Source organism: Myxocyprinus asiaticus, chromosome 37, assembly GCF_019703515.2.
Source record: "Myxocyprinus asiaticus isolate MX2 ecotype Aquarium Trade chromosome 37, UBuf_Myxa_2, whole genome shotgun sequence".
In the NCBI taxonomy this organism is placed as follows: Eukaryota; Metazoa; Chordata; class Actinopteri; order Cypriniformes; family Catostomidae; genus Myxocyprinus; species Myxocyprinus asiaticus.
In genome coordinates this window covers 3,689,868-3,710,318 of record NC_059380.1, presented here as the reverse complement: position 1 = coordinate 3,710,318, position 20,451 = coordinate 3,689,868, and the positions used below count along the sequence as shown (strand labels likewise).

General features: G+C 39.2%; 1 protein-coding gene across 1 annotated transcript in view; it reads right to left on the bottom strand.

Moving 5' to 3' along the window:
• Nucleotides 1–9,170: 9,170 nt before the first annotated feature.
• The window catches only part of LOC127427996 (polycomb protein SCMH1-like), a 39,330-nt gene continuing 28,049 nt past the window's right edge, over nucleotides 9,171–20,451 (bottom strand). The window contains exons 11-15 of the mRNA XM_051676026.1: nucleotides 19,634–19,807; nucleotides 16,892–17,017; nucleotides 15,081–15,314; nucleotides 10,696–10,859; nucleotides 9,171–10,574 (exon numbers count right to left, since the gene is read on the bottom strand). Coding sequence (XP_051531986.1) covers nucleotides 10,452–10,574; nucleotides 10,696–10,859; nucleotides 15,081–15,314; nucleotides 16,892–17,017; nucleotides 19,634–19,807 — 821 coding nt within the window. The 3' untranslated portion in view covers nucleotides 9,171–10,451. The remainder of the gene's footprint in view (nucleotides 10,575–10,695; nucleotides 10,860–15,080; nucleotides 15,315–16,891; nucleotides 17,018–19,633; nucleotides 19,808–20,451) is intronic.

The following is a 20,451-nucleotide window of genomic DNA, read 5'->3' as shown; positions in this document are numbered from 1 at the left end:
CAGCCAATCATGTGGCAGCAGTGCAGTGAATAAAATCATGCAGATATGGGTCAGGAGCTTCAGTTACTGTTCACATCAACCATCAGAATGGGGAAAATGTGATCTCAATTATTTGGACCATGGCATGATTGTTGGTGTCAGACAAGCTGGTTTGAGTATTTCTGTAACTGCTGATCTCCTGGGATTTTCACACACAACAGTCTCTAGAATTTACTCAGAATGGTGCCAAAAACAAAAAACATCCAGTGAGAGGCAGTTCTGTGGATGGAAACGCCTTGTTGATGAGAGAGGTCAACAGAGAATGGCCAGACTGGTTCGAACTGACAAAGTCTACGGTAACTCAGATAACCGCTCTGTACAATTGTGGTGAGAAGAATATCATGTCAGAATACTATTCTGAGATGCGGGTTGGCGCTGTTTTGGTGGCACGAGGGGGACCTACACAATATTAGTCAGGTGGTTTTAATGTTGTGGCTGATCTGTGTATACTGTATGTACATATCTATAACTACACTATTCGTTTGTGACATTTCGATTCTAAAGCACATGTGCAAACATGAAGCGATGAACATGGTTTTCAACTTACATTATATGTAGGTCTTCATAAAATGCATGTGTCATGTACAGTATGTGTGCATTTGGGAAAATCTGTATTACATATGTGAAAATGGTCATTTTTGGAGTACTTTAAAATATTTGTTGCATATATGTAAAAGTTTGTAATTGTCAGTAATGTATGTAAATGTAATGTAGAATGTGACATTTTTACATATTCTATGGGGAAACACTTTACAATAAGTTTCCATTTGATAACATTAGTTAATGCATTACAAATCATGAACTAACAATGAAAAATACTGTATATTTTTACAGCAATTATTAATCCTGGTTAATGTTAGTTTATAAAAATACAATTGTTCATTAGTTCATGTTAGTTCATAGTGCATTAACTAATGATAACATATACAACTTTTAATTTTAAAAATGTATTAGTATATGTTTAAATTAACATTAATAAATTATTAATAAAAGTATTGTTCATTGTTTGTTCATGTTAACTAATGTATTTAACTAATATTAACAAATGTTACCATGATGTGTTTTACATGTATTGCCATATATCAGATTTCTGTACGTGCATGTAGCATTCATTGGCTTGTAGTCCTTGCATGCAAACATAAGAGTGAACACAAGTTACCTGTGCATGGTAAATTGAAACTCAATCATGGTACTTTCAGGACAAAACATTAAAAAGGCAAGCGAGAAATAAACAGAATAATGAATGAACAAATATATGTGAATAATACACATGCTGGTTTATGTTCCATCCACTTCTTGCTAGATTAAATGCATCTGCTTTGAAAAGACTTGGATTTTTGCCCTCAGTACTTTGAGGTCTTTTGAAAATAAAGGAAACTTTTCTCTTTTTTGCCCATATGTGATCCATGATAGCATTAAATCCCATTGCACGGAGGTTTAAAACTTGCACAACAGTTTGCAATCATGTGGATTTGTTCACTAAAATTTAACATTAGCAGCGCTAGCATCTGGTCAATGTTAGTCACTAATATTAGTGCTAACCTGGATTAAATTTCTCAAAAATTATTCACTGCCTAGGACCATCCTAAATCCGCTGGTACTTAAATGTTTCTCGTAAATAAAAGTTATATGGACACCCTTTCCAATATTTGCAATTATGTGGCTCCATTTGCATCTGCTGAACTGATTTTTAAAATGAGATGTAATGTCATGGTAAAATATATGTCATACAAGAAGGAATAGATTGTCAGAAGAGACAGAACTGCATTAAAGTACTTAGCACATTTACAATAGGCCTGTTTGATCTTTATAACAGTAATGCATCATATATATGTAATAAGTGCTTTATGGTCTCCCCCATAGATTATAAAAAATCAAAATGGATCATAACTACTGAGAGGTCATAAAATGTTTGAAACAAACTCTGTGTCTCTTTAGAAAAAATGACCTAGTGGAAAAATCATAAAATATGCTTGATAAGAATGATTTTCTGCCATGTGTGGAAATGCTGATTCCATTTGGATTTTATTTATTTACTTTAATGTTTATGTAATTTATAAGGTTCTGTCTCTGCAGTATAATCAGTCTGCCTTTGGTTAGTGTGGCCTTTCCTGCTCAAAATCCCTGTTTGTTTGTTTTTTAGAGCATTATACTGGATTCATGGAGTCCACTTATTTTGGTACGTTATTTTGCCTGTGTGTGAATGTTTTTACAAGTGTTCTCCAGAGGCAAATGCACTCCGAGCTCTTCTGCCAATACAATATTGCAGTTTTCCTTTAAACAGTGACATATGGGTCTTGGGCTTAACCTCCTCAGCTAGAGATTCCATTAAAGGAGAGGAGAGGCCGAGAGGGAGTGATAGCCTGCTTGTTTCCAGCACGGCAACTGTATGCTGTTCACTAGAGATGAAAAATGAGGAGTTGAATCAATGTGGATCAGGGTTGTTCAGAGTAATTTAGCTTTAGCTGCCAATGCTATCCATAGAACTCTATAGAAGTCTGTAAGAGTCTGGGATATTTCTAAGTTTGCATATGCCTATTTATGTACATGCATAACAGCATCTCATTGTAAAGGGATTTCTTATTTAAAATAGACTAACTGTCGTCCTTGTGTAACCAGTCCTGCTCAACCCACGCTGAGCGGGATTCGAACCGGCGTCACCAGCATGGGAGGCGGGCACACTATCGAGGAGGCTAAAGACTATAGCTTCTAGTGTCAGTCACTAGCGCGCTTCTTGAGGCTAGGGGAGTGAGGTTTACACATACTGCACAGCTATGACATACCAGCTAGCTCCTGTTACACTTGCTTGTAAATATGTCAATATGGTGAGTCATTATACTGAAATAAGGTAGCCTATCTTTCATTTTTCAGCGTGCTGGTTGGTCTCGCACAAGGTTGAGTGCTCAGCCTTTCAATTTTGACCACGAGCCCATACAGACGTGTTCGATATGGAAGTTTGTTTATAAAAAAATAAAAATAAATAAAAGAGGTTATTCGACTTCATATCTCACAATTGTGACTTTATTTCTTGCAATTGCAAGATATAAAGTCACAATTGCATGATATAGTTTTGCAGTTGCGTGACAAACTCGAAATTGTGAGAAGTAAAGATTTTATCACGCAATTTCTCTAAATTTTTAATTAATTTTCTTGTAATTGCAACCATTTCTTGTAATCTCAACTAAGTGGGATTTTGTGAGAAATAAAGTTGAGAGAGAGATAGTTTTGAGTCTAAATTGAAAGTAATAGTTGTATGAGCAGGCTATAATCGCAATAGCATGATAAAAAAAAAAATCGCAATTATGAATTGCACGTTTTTAGCATGCAATTGTGAATTTCAGAATCAGAATTTCTTTTGGTGATAGAAGAAACAAGCAAGTGCACACAGAACATTACAGTGAGACACAGAATATAAAACAAGGTAAGAATATAAATAGACATACAAATAATAGGCCATATAACAGAATGGTGTATGTACATGTGCAAGTGGTAATATATGTGTGCAAGGTAGGGGTATGTACAGTTATTGAATTAAATATGAGTGAATTTACATATGTACATGAGATATGTATTTACATTATTGCACTATGGGGGAGTCCTAAGGCAGTTTAATTGTTCATGAGGAAAATGGCCTGAGGGTAAAAACTGTTCTTGTGCCTGGATGTCCTGGCGCTCAGTGCTCTGTAGCACCTGCCAGAGGGCAACAGTTCAAAGAGGGAGTGGGCAGGGTGTGTGGAGTCCAGAGTGATTCTACCTGCACGTTTCCTCACTCTGGAGACATACAGGTCTTGGAGCACCAATAATCCTCTCAGCAGTCCTGACTGTCCATTGTAGTTTCCTTCTGTCTGATTTGGTGGCTGAACCAAACCAGACCGTTATAGATGTACACAGGACAGACTCAATGACGGCCGAGTAGAACTGTGTCAGCAGCTCCTGTTGCAGGTTGAACTTCCTCAGCTGGTGAAGGGAGTACAACCTCTGCTGAGCCTTCTTCACAATGGAGTTTATGTGGGTGTCCCACTTCAGGTCCTGAGAGATGGTAGAGCCCAGGAACCTGACTGACTCCACTGCTGCCACAGTGCTGTTCAGGATGGTGAGGGTGGGGGGAGTGCAGGGGGATTTCTCCTGAAGTCCACTATCATCTCCACTGTTTTGAGCATGTTCAGCTCAAGGTTGTTGTGACTGCACCAGACAGCCAGCTGACCACCTCCTGTCTGTATGCAGACTCGTAACCATCGCGGATGAGGCCGATGACTGTGGTGTCGTCTGCAAACTTAAGGAGCTTGACAGTGGGGTCCTTTGCAGTGCAGTCATTCGTGTAGAGGAAGAAGAGCAGTGGAGAGAGAGCGCGTCCCTGAGGAGCACCGGTGCTAACAGTGAGAGTCCGGGTGTGAGTTTCCCCAGTCTCACAAGATGCTGCGTATCTGTCAGAAAGCTGGTGATCCATCGACAGATTGGGTGGTCAAGAAGAGCTGGGTCAGTTTGGTTGAAAGAAGATCAGGCATGATTGTATTGAAGGCTGAACTGAAGTCCACAAATAGGATCCTTGCATAAGTCCCAAGTCTGCCAAGGTGTTGCAGGATATAATGCAGTCCCATATTGACAGCATCATCCACAGACCTGTTTGCTCAGTAAGCAAACTGAAGAGGGTCCAGCAGGGGTCGAGTGATGTCCTTCAGGTAGGCTCTCAAACGACTTCAAGACCACAGATGTGAGAGTGACATGTCTGTAGTCATTAAGTCCTGTGATTTTGTTTTTTTGGGGGGGGGGCCGGAATGATGGTGAAGCGTTTGAAGCAGCAGGGAACAGATCATAAGTGCAGACTGAGTAACAGGAGGGGGAGGAGGGGGGTTTTGGAGGTGTTGGTGTGTGTGAAGTGAATATCTTAGAGATCATAGGTGTGTGATTGGGCTTTTCAAACCTGCAGTAAAACACATTCAGCAGTTGACTATCTACAGAGCGAGAGGGAGGTGTCTTGTACTTTGTGATGCTTTTCATCACACAGATGCAGGATCATTGGCTGAAAACTGTTTTTTCAGCTTTTCAGAGTAGCTTCTTTTAGCCACTCTGATTTCCATAGTAAGTGTGTTCCTGGCCTGGTTGTTCAATATTTTATCCCCACTTCTGTAAGCATCCTCTTTGGCATGACGAAGCTGTCTGAGTTTTCCTGTAAACCATGGTTTATCGTTATTGAACGATAAAAACTTCCTAGTAGCAATGCACATATCCTCACAGAAACTGATATATGATGTCACAGTGTCTGTGAGCACATCCAGGTCTGTGGCTGCAGCCTCAAAAACACTCCAATCAGTGCAGTCAAAGCAGGCTTGTAGTTCCAGCTCTGATTCATTGGTCCATCTCTTTACAGTCCTTGCTACAGGCTTAGCCGATTTTAGTTTCTGCTTGTAGGTCGGAAGAAGATGAACAAGAGATCAGAGAGTCATAAAGCTGCACGTGGGACAGAGAAATATGCATCCTTTACAGTGGTGTAGCAGTGATCCAATATATTTCTGTCTCTGGTGGGGCATGTGATGTGTTGTTTGTATTTTGGCAGTTCACGAGTGAGGTTAGCTTTATTAAAATCTCCCAGAATAATAATAAGTGAGTCTGGGTGTCTGTGATGTGTTCAGCCATCTGTTGCAACGCTGTGTTCACGCATGCTTGTGGCAGGATGTAATCACTCACCAGAATGAACGAGGAAAACTCTCGTGGCAAGTAGAAAGGCTTAAAGTTGATGAAGAACACTTCTAAATTAGGACAGCACATTTTCTTCAACGCTGTTACATCTGTACACCAACTTTCGTTAATGTAAAAGCATGTTCCACCGCCTAGTTTTCCCTGATGATTATGAAACGCGATCCGCTCTGAACAGCTGGAAGCCCGGCAGATGTAATGCGCTGTCTGAGATGGCTTCATTCAGCCAGGTTTACGTGAAACACAGAGCAGCAGAGTTAGAAAAGTTCTTATTTGTTTGAGTGAGCAGAAACAGTTCTTTGTTTTGTAGGCGAGGGAGCGGACATTCGCCAGATGAATACTCGGCAACGGAGTCCTAAAGCCATGTTGACGAAGCTTCACAAGCGTGCCGGCTCTCTTCCCTTGCATGAATCTTTTGGATCGCTTGTAGAGCACAGCTGCACCTCCAACTAAGATGTCTAATAATACGTCAGAATAATCAAACACTGGCAAAAATTATCAGGTATGCTCTGCCGAATATTCAGCAGTTCATCCCTGGTGAAACTGAGAGGGAAAGAGTGACAAAAATCATGACAAACAAACAAAAGTAACAAAAACGCTAGAGAGCGCCACACCGAAGCAGCCATCTGCAGCGCCATCTTGATACATATCCATATTTATGTCTCACAACTGTGAGAAATAGTTACTGTTGTGAAGTAGAATTGTGAAATATAAAGTTGAAATTGTATGCAATAAATTCGAAATTGAGAGATATTGATTCAAAATAGCGAGAAATAAAGTGCAAAAGATAAAGTCTGAAGGTAATTCTGATATTATACCTCACAATTCTGACTTTATTTCTCACATCTGCATGATAAACTCTTGCAATTGCAACTTTACATCTCTCAATTTCAGCCTTTTTTTCTTGCAATTGTGACTTTATGTCTTGAAATGTCTTGGAAAAAAAAAGTCAGAATTACCTTTTCTATTTGTCCTTTAATTTATTAGTACGTTTATAGGTTATTTAACCAGGAATAAAACTCACTGAGATTAAAAAATCTCTTTTACAGAAGTGTCCTGGCCAAAATAGTCAAATTTACAGTTTAAAATAACAAAACAATTGTAAAAGAAAAACAATTTACATATGTATCCACTAAATTTGTATCAAGGCACAGAGCAAACAACATTTAAAAACATACAAATGCATTCTCAAGAGTTAGTACAAAAAGTTGGAATAGTATTTTAAAACATTTTTATTTTGTTACATGGTGGTATTAAGACACTGTGTGTGAGGCGTAGGGGCACGCGGAAAACCGAAGTACATGTTGGCCTTTGGAAATCACTCAGAGAGAATTTATTGAAATCCTCAATTGACAAGGAACACAAAGTTTTAATGACAAGTAACTCATTTTGTTCCTCCTACCAGGCACACAAGTCTCTCAGCCACAAGAAATTTAACGTTTGGTGTCTTTTCGAGTGGAAACTGCAGTGTCTTGAGAATCAACGATGGAAGACCTCCAGACAAAAGATGTGAAAATGGGTCGGTCTAGACAGGCCAACATTGAAATACCAGATGAAGATGGTGCCTGGACTTCTGACTCTTTTAGTTTCAATTCCATTGAACATTCTAAAAAAGATGCTGTTTTGGAAACTTCACCTGCGTTTAGCCTTGCTTTCAAAATGGCTACATCTTTGCTGCAGTCTTTTTGCCTTGGAAACAGTTCTGTTAAACTGCCTGTTCATCTGCAGCTAACACAAGGTGTGCAACCCCAAATTGGTGAGATGGGGTTGCATCATCTAATTGTGCCTGCTTCAAGCACCATCTTCATGCTCCCCGTTCTTGGAGCAGCAGGTTCATTAGTTGTTGTTTTTTTAACTCCCAACCTCCACGTTCTTTATGCTCTTACCCGTTTGCCAATATTCAAACAAACACCTTGTCTGAAAACCCTGGAGCCAGAAGCTTTGCTTTACAACACAGATGTATCCATGTTTCAAAACCCTGGAACTGGCACAGCTTTGCCAGATCTAATGCCATATCTGAATAATTCTCCTTCTGTGTGTCTAATGACTGGAACAGACCAACCATTCCCTTTTTCTCCAAACTTCCAGTGTCGTTACCAATTCCAGTCCCCATCCCTATCCAAACTCCTCAGAGCCCAGATTCAAAAGCTTTCTTTCAAAGCCACAGAACTGGTTCCACGATGAACAAAAGTAGTCAGACCTCCACTGAATACTTACCTACAATCTCTTATTGTGGTAGCTACTCCGTGTTACCCCCTACCCCATTGGACTCCCAGGATGAGGTGCTTGATCTGTCACTTAAGGCAACCCAAATTCAATCCACGCAGAAGCATCTGTTATGAAACAATGCTGCATATAGGAACCAGCATCTGGCTTCATTTCTGCCCAGCAACTAGCTGCAAAAAAGAATGCATCTTAATGTTTGTGAATGCTTTGTTGAATGAGTTTGTGATCACAGATTATTATTATGAACATGTATCACTTTACAAGGAGATTTTGCAAAAGTCCCTGCTTTCAATTTAAAACAATAATAGTGCTCTCAACATTTAATTATGGATAGAGGTCAGAAAAAGTGTCTAATTTTAGGCAAAATACATGGGATCTATTACACAAATATTAGGGTCTTTTCGAACTACGCAATTGAAGAATATTACAATCAATCATGTAAACCAGTGGTTCTCACATTTTTTTGGTCACGTCTTACATTGAATCTGGTACGAACACGAGAACATCTTTAGACGTAAACATACTCTAGGCATGTACGTGAACGCAGGCGCTTCTCGCGAGGCGGTCTCGATTTTGTGCATTGTTACATTTCAAAAAATGTAAAAGTAATTCATAACACAAGCAAGTACACGTATTCTCAACGTTGCCACAAGGGGCGCTATCGCAGACATTAGTGTGAACTATCCGCTTCTACGGTGAGTTTTCTCTTTTAAGTCAACTACGGTAATGGCGGAGGAACAATGCAAAGAGAACATTGCTGAGCAAATTGAAGTAGGTATATTTACAGCAACTTATTATTGTATAATAACACATCCAGATTAATGGCACAAACATTTGAAGGTAACTCTATCGCCCCCTTGAGGTTTGTTACCACCACCTGACACCCTATAATACAGAGAAGCAGAAATTGCGCACAAACTTCATTGGTTTGTAGTTGTCACCACAGCAAATTTAACAGTATATCTGTAAATCTTATGTTGATGTTTCATTAAAAAGTCTCAAAGTTAATCATCTGAAATATGTAGTAAGGTAATAATATGTAAGGTAATAACAGTCAATAACAATTTGACTCTTGAATAAATGTATATCCTGTAATTGCAACATTTGAAACCAAATAAATAGTCAGGTTTCTAAACAAAGCAGAAAATATTTGATGAGGTAGGACCTTTCCACTGGGGGGAAAAAATGCAGTGAAAATGACAATTTTATAAATGCAATTATTTATTCAATTGTAGAAAAGTGTTCAAATAAGTAAATAAAAAATATGTTAACCTGAGTAAAAGAGCAAAGCAAATACAGTGTATCTAGAAGGAACTAAAAACGGATGTATACAACAAAAAAAGACTCCAACCTCCACAGTAACAAAATCAGTGAATATTATTATCAATTAAATAAACAACAGACTAAATGCGCTTAAAAAGAGGCAGTTTCTAATCATAAAAAAAAAAAAATGCACTGAATGAACCAAAAGTTGCACATTTATATGATACACAAATAAAAAGAACTACATACAGTACACATGTGGGACTGCTGGATGTTCCTGGGGGTCGCTCCAATTAATCAGTTTTAATATGAATAAATGAAAATGAATTACACAAGTGTCCTGAGTAATTATCATCTTGAGAGATAAACAGCAATGGTAATGTCATTTTCAATGTAACAGTAAACGAGTCAGAAACAGGTTTGTGCTTTCAAAATAGGTGCCTATTATAGACCATAACAAAACCGCTGTTGGTTTATAGCACTTAAAAAGAACATTTGTATAATTTTGTGGAACGTTATGGAACAGCAGTGCATTTTGAAATGATATGATCATGAATTTCAAATCTAATATAGAAGCCACAGGAAAAAAAGATGTCCTTTGATTTTAAATCAACCCAATGAATCAAATGAATTAACTGTGCCAAATGGTGAATGACGAAATTTGATTGAACGGCACCAAAACACTTTGTAGTTAATTTCCAAAAACCTTCTATTCAAATGTATATTCATAATCTAGAGTGGAAAGTGAACATTTGTGACGTTGTCTGTGCATGTAGACAATACATATACAACACAGTGTAATCCTTTGGATTCTGCTTTCCACCATTGTCTGTCACCGCAGAACTTTGTAGAGCCTGCCGATGAGTTGAGGTACTGAGGTCTGTAGCTGCAGTTTTACACTGTACTTGTATCTGAGATGACTTCTAGAAGAGAGTCAGTGATCATGCCTAAAGCTTGTACACAATGTCCAAGCAAAATTAGAGTCCATCAGATCTCACATTGTTAAAAGTTGCATTTGTTTTGGCTACAAAATCATGATCAGGTCAGTTTTTTCACTGTATCAACCGACGGGAATACAGGACTACAGGTGAAGTGTGTCAGCACGTTGGACCCTCGACCCGCAGCACTGGTAATAAACATCCATGTATCTCCAGTAAAGTCTCTGGTATCAACTCTGAAATGGAGTAACCTGCGTTTTGCTCTGTTGCCCCCTGGTGGAGTTCCAACTACTATTTCACTTGTTTGAGTCTCTCAATGTGATGGCATAGCTTGAGGGCAGGGCCTAGTTTCAGCCCCATGTACTTCATAATCATGTCACTCCGTAAAAGCATCAAGGCTTTGCCGTCAATCTCCTGAGGAAACATCAGTCACAAAATATTGACAAGGAAATCAACATAGATGTAAACTTTCAATGGTAACTACCATTCAAAAAGCTTGTGTTAGGCAGAGACTGAATTGAGAAATCGAACTCACATGTTTCCTGAAGAGCTCTGCATGCGGGCCCAGCGCCTGAGGATCGGCATCATGCACAAACTGCATCACCTCCTCTATACTCCAAGATGACGGACTCTTACTGGACGACCTGGATATATCCCTCTCCACTACCTGATGATCTGGACCAGTGGTTGAGCTAGCAGCTGCATGAGATAAAACAACACACTACATAAGATACACATGTGATGGCAATGCAGTACCAAACTAACAAAGAACCAATAATTAAATATCAACTGAAAGTCAAGGCTGTTCTTCAATAAACAGGTAACACGGGCCAACGTTATGGAGTTCTAGGAAGATTAGGTAGATTTGGATTCATTTGGATGATATATGAGAAGGATATAGCTGCAGGCCGAGCTCCAAAAAGGGACGGGAGCTCCAAAACGCCAGCAAAGATATCCCCTTACCTAACCGTGTGCAGAAGTGTTGCCCCCTTTTGGAGTTGGCCCAACCCCCTTCTGAAATAACCCCGCCCTCTTTACGAGATTCCACGCCCATTTGGAGATCTCCGGGCTGCAGCTGTATCTACTTGGGATATTTTGCCACTAGAGAGCACTGCACTAAATACTGAAGTACTTATGGTATCACTCTGCGATCTTTAAAAGTAAGCTAATAAAATAATTTCAATTCAAATTGATGTTTCAGTCCTTTTATTTATTTAATTGGCAAGTAGTTGTGTAATAAGCGGTATAATGAGGTCTCGGACGGTAAAATGCCAACAGCGCTCCAACGCAAACCGGAGGTGGAATTTTGCTGAATTAGCCCTCTTTCTTCATACATAATAACATAATTTGAACACAAATCAATATTTCATGTCCATTTATTACTTTGTTTGGTAAGTAAGCAGGTACAGTTAGGTCTTTATTGTAATATAAACCCATTCAGGGTAATACAAGGTTTATTTTGTGAAAAACACCAGCTGACTGTGCATTATCCCTGTATATACTATGTTGTATATATTGTTTTTTTTGTTTTATTGTATGGCTTGTCCTTCTGGGTGGGGGGGGGGAGCTTTGTTTTGCATTCTTAAGCCAAATATGTGTGAAAAGGTACTATCTTTTGGTAGTCCGATTCAATAATGAACGAAGAAATATTATACAAATCACGGCTGTTGCTACTTCCGGTTAATTTATCACACTGGAAATGCTATTCCAGACCCAAGACTAAAAGTAGGACATCTTAAGATGCCAAAAACCATCTAAATGCTGCGGTGTCTATGAGTAATTGCACAGTAAAGAAGCATTGCATGTTTCATAATTACAGTAATTAAGTCTTGGTTCATCCTATTCTCTGCCTGCATCAACTGATGTTTAATGTCCCAAAATATACATGTGCGCATTAGGTATCTCTGAATGGGAGCGCTGGTCTAGGAGGTTCAGTCACTCATTGACTGTCTTTGGACTCTACAAGGTGGAAAATAAAACAGAACTCCCACAAAGAGCGGTGATCACAGAATGCTTTTGGTCTGGCAGCAAAAACAACAAAATTCCCTGCTTTTAGGACTGAAACAAAGCGTAATGGCAACCAGCACTAAAACACTGGGGACAATAAAACTCAAACCCTATAAATAACCAAATGTTCAGATTGTATAAAACAGTGAAACTTTATGATAACTATAATGAGGCATTAACCTTAAAGGAATATTCCGGGTTCAATACAAGTTAAGCTCAATCGACAGCATTTGTGGCATAATGTTGAATGTTTATTAAATAAATAAAAGAAGCAAAAATGGAGGTTACAGTGAGGCACTTGCAATGGAAGTGAATGGGGTACATTTTTAGAAGGTTTAAAGGCAGAAATACGAAGCTTATAATTTTATAAAAGCACTTACATTAATTCATCATTTAAAACTGGCATATTATTTTAGCTGTTAAGTTATGGTAGTTTTAGGGTTAGCATTACGTCACCATGGCAACAAAGTTGTAAAAATGAACATAACTTTCCACAGAAAAGGTTAGTAAGTGATTTTATCTAACTAAAATCATATTATTGATGCATACACACATATTGACGTCTTGAGGCTATAGTTTTGAAACAGTGAGTATTTTAACATTTACGGATTCGCCCCATTTACTTCCATTATGCCACAAATGCTGTCAAGTGAGCTTAACTTGTACTGAACCCGGAATATTCCTTTAACAGGTCAGTAGTTCACGTACATTCAGATATAAATAAATACATACAAATGTCAATCAAAGTTTCAGGGCATTTCTAACCAGGGACTAAAAATGGTTCAAGAAACGAAAACTGAAAACGGATGAAATTTTTTACAAAACGTGCCCGGAAATGGAAACAAAATCTAAAAAAAAAAACAAAAAAAACAACAACATTATTTTTAAATGTTTGTAACCGGTTAATTTCGTGTTAAAAGAATAAAAATCATTCAGCCCGTAAAAGGTGACGTTTAGTCCAAATGCAGGGGAGAGAGATTTAGGCTATTTAGTGATTTAGGTGGCCAAATGAATATTTGAAATATTTGGGGGATATTTTTAATATTAAGAATACATTTACTGAAAAGACATTACTTTATATAGGCTACTGTATCCTATGCTTGTTAGTATTTCAATGCTGATAATTCCCCACATGGCAAAAAAATAAATAAATAATCACCCAATATTTTGGTTGGGGAAAGTCCCTTATTTTAAGCTTGTTTTTCCGAAACAGGTGCCTTGTGTCTCTTGTGAGATCGGGAAACACTCTAACTGGTATATCATGCAACCTTAACACAGAGTACAAAAGTAACATTATTAACCGTTCTTTCATTTTGTTCTACCATTTAGAAAGGAGGCAGCGGAACGCCAGAACAGCAACGAAAAAATACTGTTTCTTCTCTGAACAAACCCAAATTTTGTAATGTTGTCCCTGTTTCTAACTATTTAAATGTGCATAAACACTGGCTCAGCCAATGAGTTTGGGGGCAGAACTATCTGTTTTATCAACCAATGGCAGATGTTGGAGAAACATATCTGAAAACAATCATTTTTGCAATTCAATCTGGTGCAACACTGCAGAAATTACACATTTCACTTTTAAACTAGAGTGTGTAATTTCTGTGACACTAGTGTCACCAAATGACGCTATCCCAGCTTGAGCAAATGACCCCATTTTCATGCACTTAAAAGGCTTATTCCAGAGTTTTTGCAGAATGTCATGTAAACAAGAATGTCGTTTAAGGGATTTAGAGAAAGCGGCTTAACAAACCTAGATTTCTGCTACAGAATGCAGCTTGTGTAGCCATGTAAACACATTAACGCCGTTCTTATAGGTTTTTAATGAGTGAGCATGCACTCAAATGCGCCGGGGGAATCCCAGAATTTGACATAAGAGGGAAACCCCGTGACTGCAGTGCAATGGAAAGGGATGGAAAGTTTAGAAAGCAAAAACAGCAGCAACTGTGGGGACATGTGGAAGCGAAGCAACAGAGAACAAAAAATGGTCTTCCCCAGATGCCATGTAAGTTATCTACACCGCGAAATTAAGTTATACAAGTTTTACAATGAAAGCTGCTTACTTGCTGAGGTTAAAGGCCAAAGTATACTTCGCACGTCTGCGTCGCGGATCGCTCCGCGCACAGTATGCGTGACGTCAATTTCATCATAATCCAGTCCGCGCGGCCTGACTTTCTCGACTTGCATCGTCAGCGCATGCGCCGGCCATTGACTGTACTAAAAGAGTATCGCAAAGAAGTTGTAGTGGGCATGCATGAAACGCGTTTGTGTTCACTCGCGGTCAGAAGAGTATATTCACAAAGGCAACGCGGTCGACCAGGCGCGAGCCGATCCGGAACACGAAAAAACTAAGTATACCTGGGCCTTAAAGATAACAGGAGTGGTGGTGGTGTAGTGGACTGAAGCACTGAACTGTTAAGCAGAAGGTTGTTGGTTCAATCCCCACAGCCACAACCATTGTGTCCTTGAGCAAGGCATTTAACTCCAGGTTGCTCCAGGGGGATTGTCCCTGTAATCAGGGCGCTGTAAATTGCTTTGGATAAAAGCGTCAGCCAAATGTAAAGAGTAAACCACTAACACAGTGCATGTAAACACAAACTCAAGTCTTAAGCAGCTTTCTTGTGATAAACAACTTTCTTGTGTCCATGTAAACGAGCTCGGTGTTACTGAGTCAGGCTGGTCGGAATGCTAAAAGAAACAGAGCAATATTTTTTTTACACTTTTCAGGGGAATTAACCAAGTTTTTTAAGCTGAGACAAAATATTTTACCATCTAAAAAAAATGACACATATTAGCTTTAACATATTTAGCAGTTACTAATGAAAGTTTGTTATCTAAAGTGTTATTAAGTGGTCTTAAATTGTTAGTAATGGCATATGTGAAGGTGTTAAAACAAAGATTTCTTACATAGCCTACCTTCCACTCGTCTGTGCGTGCGTGCGGGGCCCAGCTCAGAGGGGTTGAAGGTGAATCTGCGGAGTGGTGGAGGGTGGGCAGGGTAGTGCAGACTGCTCCCGGCCGGGTTGTGATATTCAGACGTGCTCCGTAGCGCAGAGGGTCGTGGGGCGACAGAATTAGAAGCAGAATCCATCGTCTCCTCTGAGAACTGCTTGTCTGTGGTGGCACCATTTTCAGCATGTACCACAGTGTCTGTCACAAAGAGTGAATGTAAGTGTTTTAACTTCATCCTTATGGTCATAATTTTAAGTTTTAAATTACACATTTAAAACTTATTTAGTAATTACAATGGTTTGGAAAGAAAAACATGAAGTACAGGAAAGTCCAAAGTTGCATAAACACATAGCGGGGGCCGGGGCAATTTGTCACAATGGCTATATCTCAGTAACGATAAGTTTCAAAGTGTCAAAAGTCCAATTGTGCAAATGTGTGTTTTCTCTAGCAGAGGTTTTGTGTGTTGGTTTCAAACACCTAGTTCCAAACCCTCTTACATTAGAATCATTTTTGTAAACCTCTACCCTGCAAAGTACATTTTCACTTTTGTTATAGTTTTGTTAGTAATCAAGTGAACACAATCAAACCACACTGGCATACATTCATGCAAGGCTCAACTATTTTAAGGAGGCAGATTTTTACCGAAAGGTTTAAATGTGTTCTTAGGACAAAGGTATTTTTCATGAAAGTCAGGTCCTAGGGCAGGTTGTCACATGTGCTTTAAAATGTAATGTATACAATACAGTACATAACTGATTTACTTTTTAAATAGGCTATTTATGCAGATATAGATTTGAAGAGGTATAGATTTTGTTTGGGTGGTTGTGATGGTGGGGACACGTGCCCTCGCCACCTCCCAATTAAATCTACTGTACTGATTTAGTGGCAAGTTCCATAGTGACAACATGTCCCACTATTGGGGCAAGTCAATGAACTGTATCTTTTTTTCCTGGGCAAAAACTGTGAAAATGTTCAAAGCTTTATGTAGCCAAGACTTAAAGGTATGTGTCAGTGAAGAAATTGATTTTCAAAAATGAACCTACCCTGAGAAATATTCACTAGAGTAAAAAGTGAGACAACTAGCAGGAGGTTTATAGTAGTTTTATCTGAATAATAAGCTTGCATACCCAAGACAAAAAGTCTACATACACACACACACACACACACACACACACACACACACACACCTTCAGTATTAAACCAACACATAAACCCACACTAAAATAAACGGTAGTACAGGATTCCTATGTTCTGCATGAATATACATCTGATATAACAAGTAAGAACATGCCTCTGATCTGACCTCTAATCTTCTATAATCTTCCTCTCAATGTGTTAACACCTAACTACTCTTATTATTAAACATTTCTATCTTCACTTTGTGACAATGAGCTTAAACAATGAGAACTAAACACACAACGGCCACATGTCAAATTATAATCATAACACAACACCCACAGGTATAAATAACCTGAAGTGACATTTTCATTATCACCCTCCGAAAAAAATCAGAGACTTAATTAATTAACAACTTGGGTGATTTAATAAGGAGTCTGTCTGCATTATAAAGAGTTTTATTAAGTGCATTAGCAGGGTTGTTAATGAGAGAATACACGCCTCTTTCACCCAAAGGAAGCCCCATCTTCCATTCTGTTTCGATTGAACCAATCACAACCGGCCTGGACCTGCTGCAGCAAGTGTGCCATAAACAGTCAATTTGTATCATTCACTCACAGACAGGCACAAAACACTCAGAATAGCTGAATGGGTCATACCATCTGAGGGTACAGCTTCTGTTCTGTGAAGTTTCTGTGACAGAGCAGCGGTGTAGGAAGCTGAATCTCTGTTGAATCGTCTCGTACCCCGTGCTACGGACAAAGCTTCTGATGTCTCCTCTTTCACTGCCAATGAAAACACAAGAAAATAGTAGATATAGTTACTAATCACCACTGGAAAACCATTAGTCTCACATAACCAGACCTTTCTCTAACAACATACGGTCAGGTCCACATAGCAGGTTATTTAAAAAAAAAAGAACGCCCACTTTGACCATCTGACCGGTACGTCTTTGAGGACAGGGAGTGAATTTATTTTCTGAAATAGTTTTGCTTTCCCTCGCAATAAGTTTTGCATTCCCTTGCAATAGTTTTGTGTTTCCCCGAAAACAGTTTGCGCTCTCACTCAATAGGTTTTACGTTCCCTTGCAAAAAGTTTTGTGTTCCCTCAAAAACAGTTTGCGCTCCCTCTCAATAGGTTTTATGTTTCCTCGCAATAAGTTTTGCGTTCCCTTGCAATAGTTTTGCGTTTCCCCGAAAACAGTTAGCGCTCCCTCTCAATAGGTTTTACGTTCCCTTGCAATAAGTTTTGCGTTCCCTTGCATTAGTTTTGCGTTTCCCCAAAAACAGTTTGTGCTCCCTCGAAAACAGTTTGTGTTCCTTCGCAGTAAGTTTTGCATTCCCTCGAAAACAGTTTGCGCTCCCTCTCAATAGGTTTTACGTTCCCTCGCAAAAAGTTTTGTGTTCCCTTGAAAACAGTTTGTGTTCCTTCGCAATAAGTTTTGCGTTCCCTTGCATTAGTTTTGCGTTTCCCCGAAAACAGTTTGTGCTCCCTCTCAATAGATTTTAGGTTCCCTTGCAATAAGTTTTGCGTTCCCTTGCATTAGTTTTGCGTTTCCCCAAAAACAGTTTGTGCTCCCTCTCAATAGGTTTTATGTTCCCTCGCAAAACGTTTGTGTTCCTTTGCAATAAGTTTTGCGTTCCCATGAAAACAGTTTGCGCTCCCTCTCAATAGGGTTTACGTTCCCTCGCAAAAAGTTTTGCTTTCCCTCAAAAACAGTTTGCGCTCCCTCTCAATAGGGTTTACGTTCCCTCGCAAAAAGTTTTGCTTTCCCTCAAAAACAGTTTGCGCTCCCTCTCAATAGGGTTTACGTTCCCTCGCAAAAAGTTTTGCTTTCCCTCAAAAACAGTTTGCGCTCCCTCTCAATAGGGTTTACGTTCCCTCGCAAAAAGTTTTGCTTTCCCTCAAAAACAGTTTGCGCTCCCTCTCAATAGGTTTTATGTACCCTTACAAAAAGTTTTGCGTTCCCTTGCATTAGTTTTGCGTTTCCCCAAAAACAGTTTGTGCTCCCTCGAAAACAGTTTGTGTTCCTTCGCAGTAAGTTTTGCGTTCCCTCGAAAACAGTTTGCGCTCCCTCTCAATAGGTTTTACGTTCCCTCGCGATAAGTTTTGCGTTCCCTTGCATTAGTTTTGCGTTTCCCCGAAAACAGTTTGTGCTCCCTCTCAATAGATTTTAGGTTCCCTTGCAATAAGTTTTGCGTTTCCTCGAAAACAGTTTGTGTTCCTTCGCAATAAGTTTTGCGTTCCCTTGCATTAGTTTTGCGTTTCCCCAAAAACAGTTTGTGCTCCCTCTCAATAGGTTTTATGTTCCCTCGCAAAAAGTTTGTGTTCCTTTGCAATAAGTTTTGCGTTCCCTTGAAAAGAGTTTGCGCTCCCTCTCAATAGGTTTTATGTACCCTTACAAAAAGTTTTGCGTTCCCTTGCATTAGTTTTGTGTTTCCCCGAAAACAGTTTGCGCTCCCTTTCAATAGGTTTTGCATTTCTTTGCAATAAGTTTTGCGTTCCCTCACAACAGTTTGCGAACCCTCGCAATAGGTTTTGCGTTCTCACAAAAAGTTTGGCGTTCCCTTGCAATAGTTTTGCATTTCCCTGAAAACAGTTTGCGCTCCCTCTCAATAGGTTTTATGTTCCCTCGCAATAGGTTTTGCGTTCTTTGCAATAATTTTCAGGTTCTCTCACAAATGTTTTGCGTTCCCTTGCAATAGTTTACATTTCCTTGCAATAATTTACATTCCCTCACAATAAGATTTGCATCCCATCGCAATTTGTTTTGCACTCCCTCAAAATAAATTTTGCATTCCCCTCTAAATAGTTTGCATTCTCTCGCAAAATATTTTGCATTCCAACGCAACGGCTTGCATCCCTTGCAATAGTTTGCATACCCTCGCAATAACTTGTGCATGCCCTCACAATTATTTTGGGTTATTTGTTCTCTGAGAAATATTTGGCTTCTATTTTGGGTTCTTATTTTGGGTTCAGAAACAGGTTGTACAGAAAAAAAAAACATGTAAATATTGAGGATGTGTATACAAATGGATGAGAATTTCTGTGCAAAAGTTCTGATTGTTTAGCAGACATTGAAAACATACAGTTATGCTCATGGATATCTAGTTAACATGATACTAAGTGCCACTAACCTGGCAAATTTTGTCAAATCCAGTGATTAATTTGTTCTGAAAAATGCTCATTGTACCAAAATAAAAATCCTCTGTGCCCTTACTCTAAGAAGTTGCATAAAGCCAGTCAATCAGTTCAGAGCTTGCAAGATCGAGAAACTGCTTTCCAGTTTTGTGTACAATATGCTTTAGACAGTCAGAGATCGGACTGTAGGCGGTCTATGGGTTTGTCTGAGATGGACAATAGTAGACCACTGGATTTCATACTTCAAACACTACACATACCTGACTTGCTCCTGTCGTAGGACGTTTGTGTGTTAGTAAGTGGACTGAAGGGCTGGCTGCTGAACAGGTTGTCACACTGCAGGTGGTGACACAGAGTTTCTAGAAAGCGCAGAACAAACGATGCACTGGAGGCCGTGGGGAGCTTGACGTAGTGGATTCCTCCATCAGAGCGAACTGAGAAAGCAATAAAGGAGAAAGAAAAAGATAAAAAATACAGAGCAATTAATTAAAAGAAAAAAAGGCCATGTGTTACAAGGATTATTAAAAGTCTGTTTTGATTCAAACTGCTTGATTATAGTCATGATGCGTATATTTCGTCTCGTCAAGTCAAAATCCTTGCTCAATGAACATTTTCATCAGTAATTTCATTGACGAGATTAACACTGGACTCGTCAGAACTATCTGTTTTATAACAGTAACTGCAATACTTGTAAACATGCCACTTGGAATGAAAATTGCTTACTATACTGTATTAAGCGTTTCAAGAATATATCCATGTGAGAGACCACAAATCTTATAATTAATTTAATTTTTTGATCTCTAAACTGTCACTCTGGGCGATATTACTTCCCCTGTCACTTTTCAACTCTATGATTACCAAACATACGCTATACAAAAAACAAAAACAAAAACATGCTCCCCTTCCCCCCAAAACACTGGCATTTTACCAAAACAGTATTTTTAAAGTGAGGTGGGGGGTGTTGATCTGGCTAAACATGTGCCGATTAAGGGGCCAGGGCGTCGCGGCAGATGGCCCCACAGACCCAGCGTGGGCTCCACCCCCTACCGCACACACAAACATAGACCCACATACACAA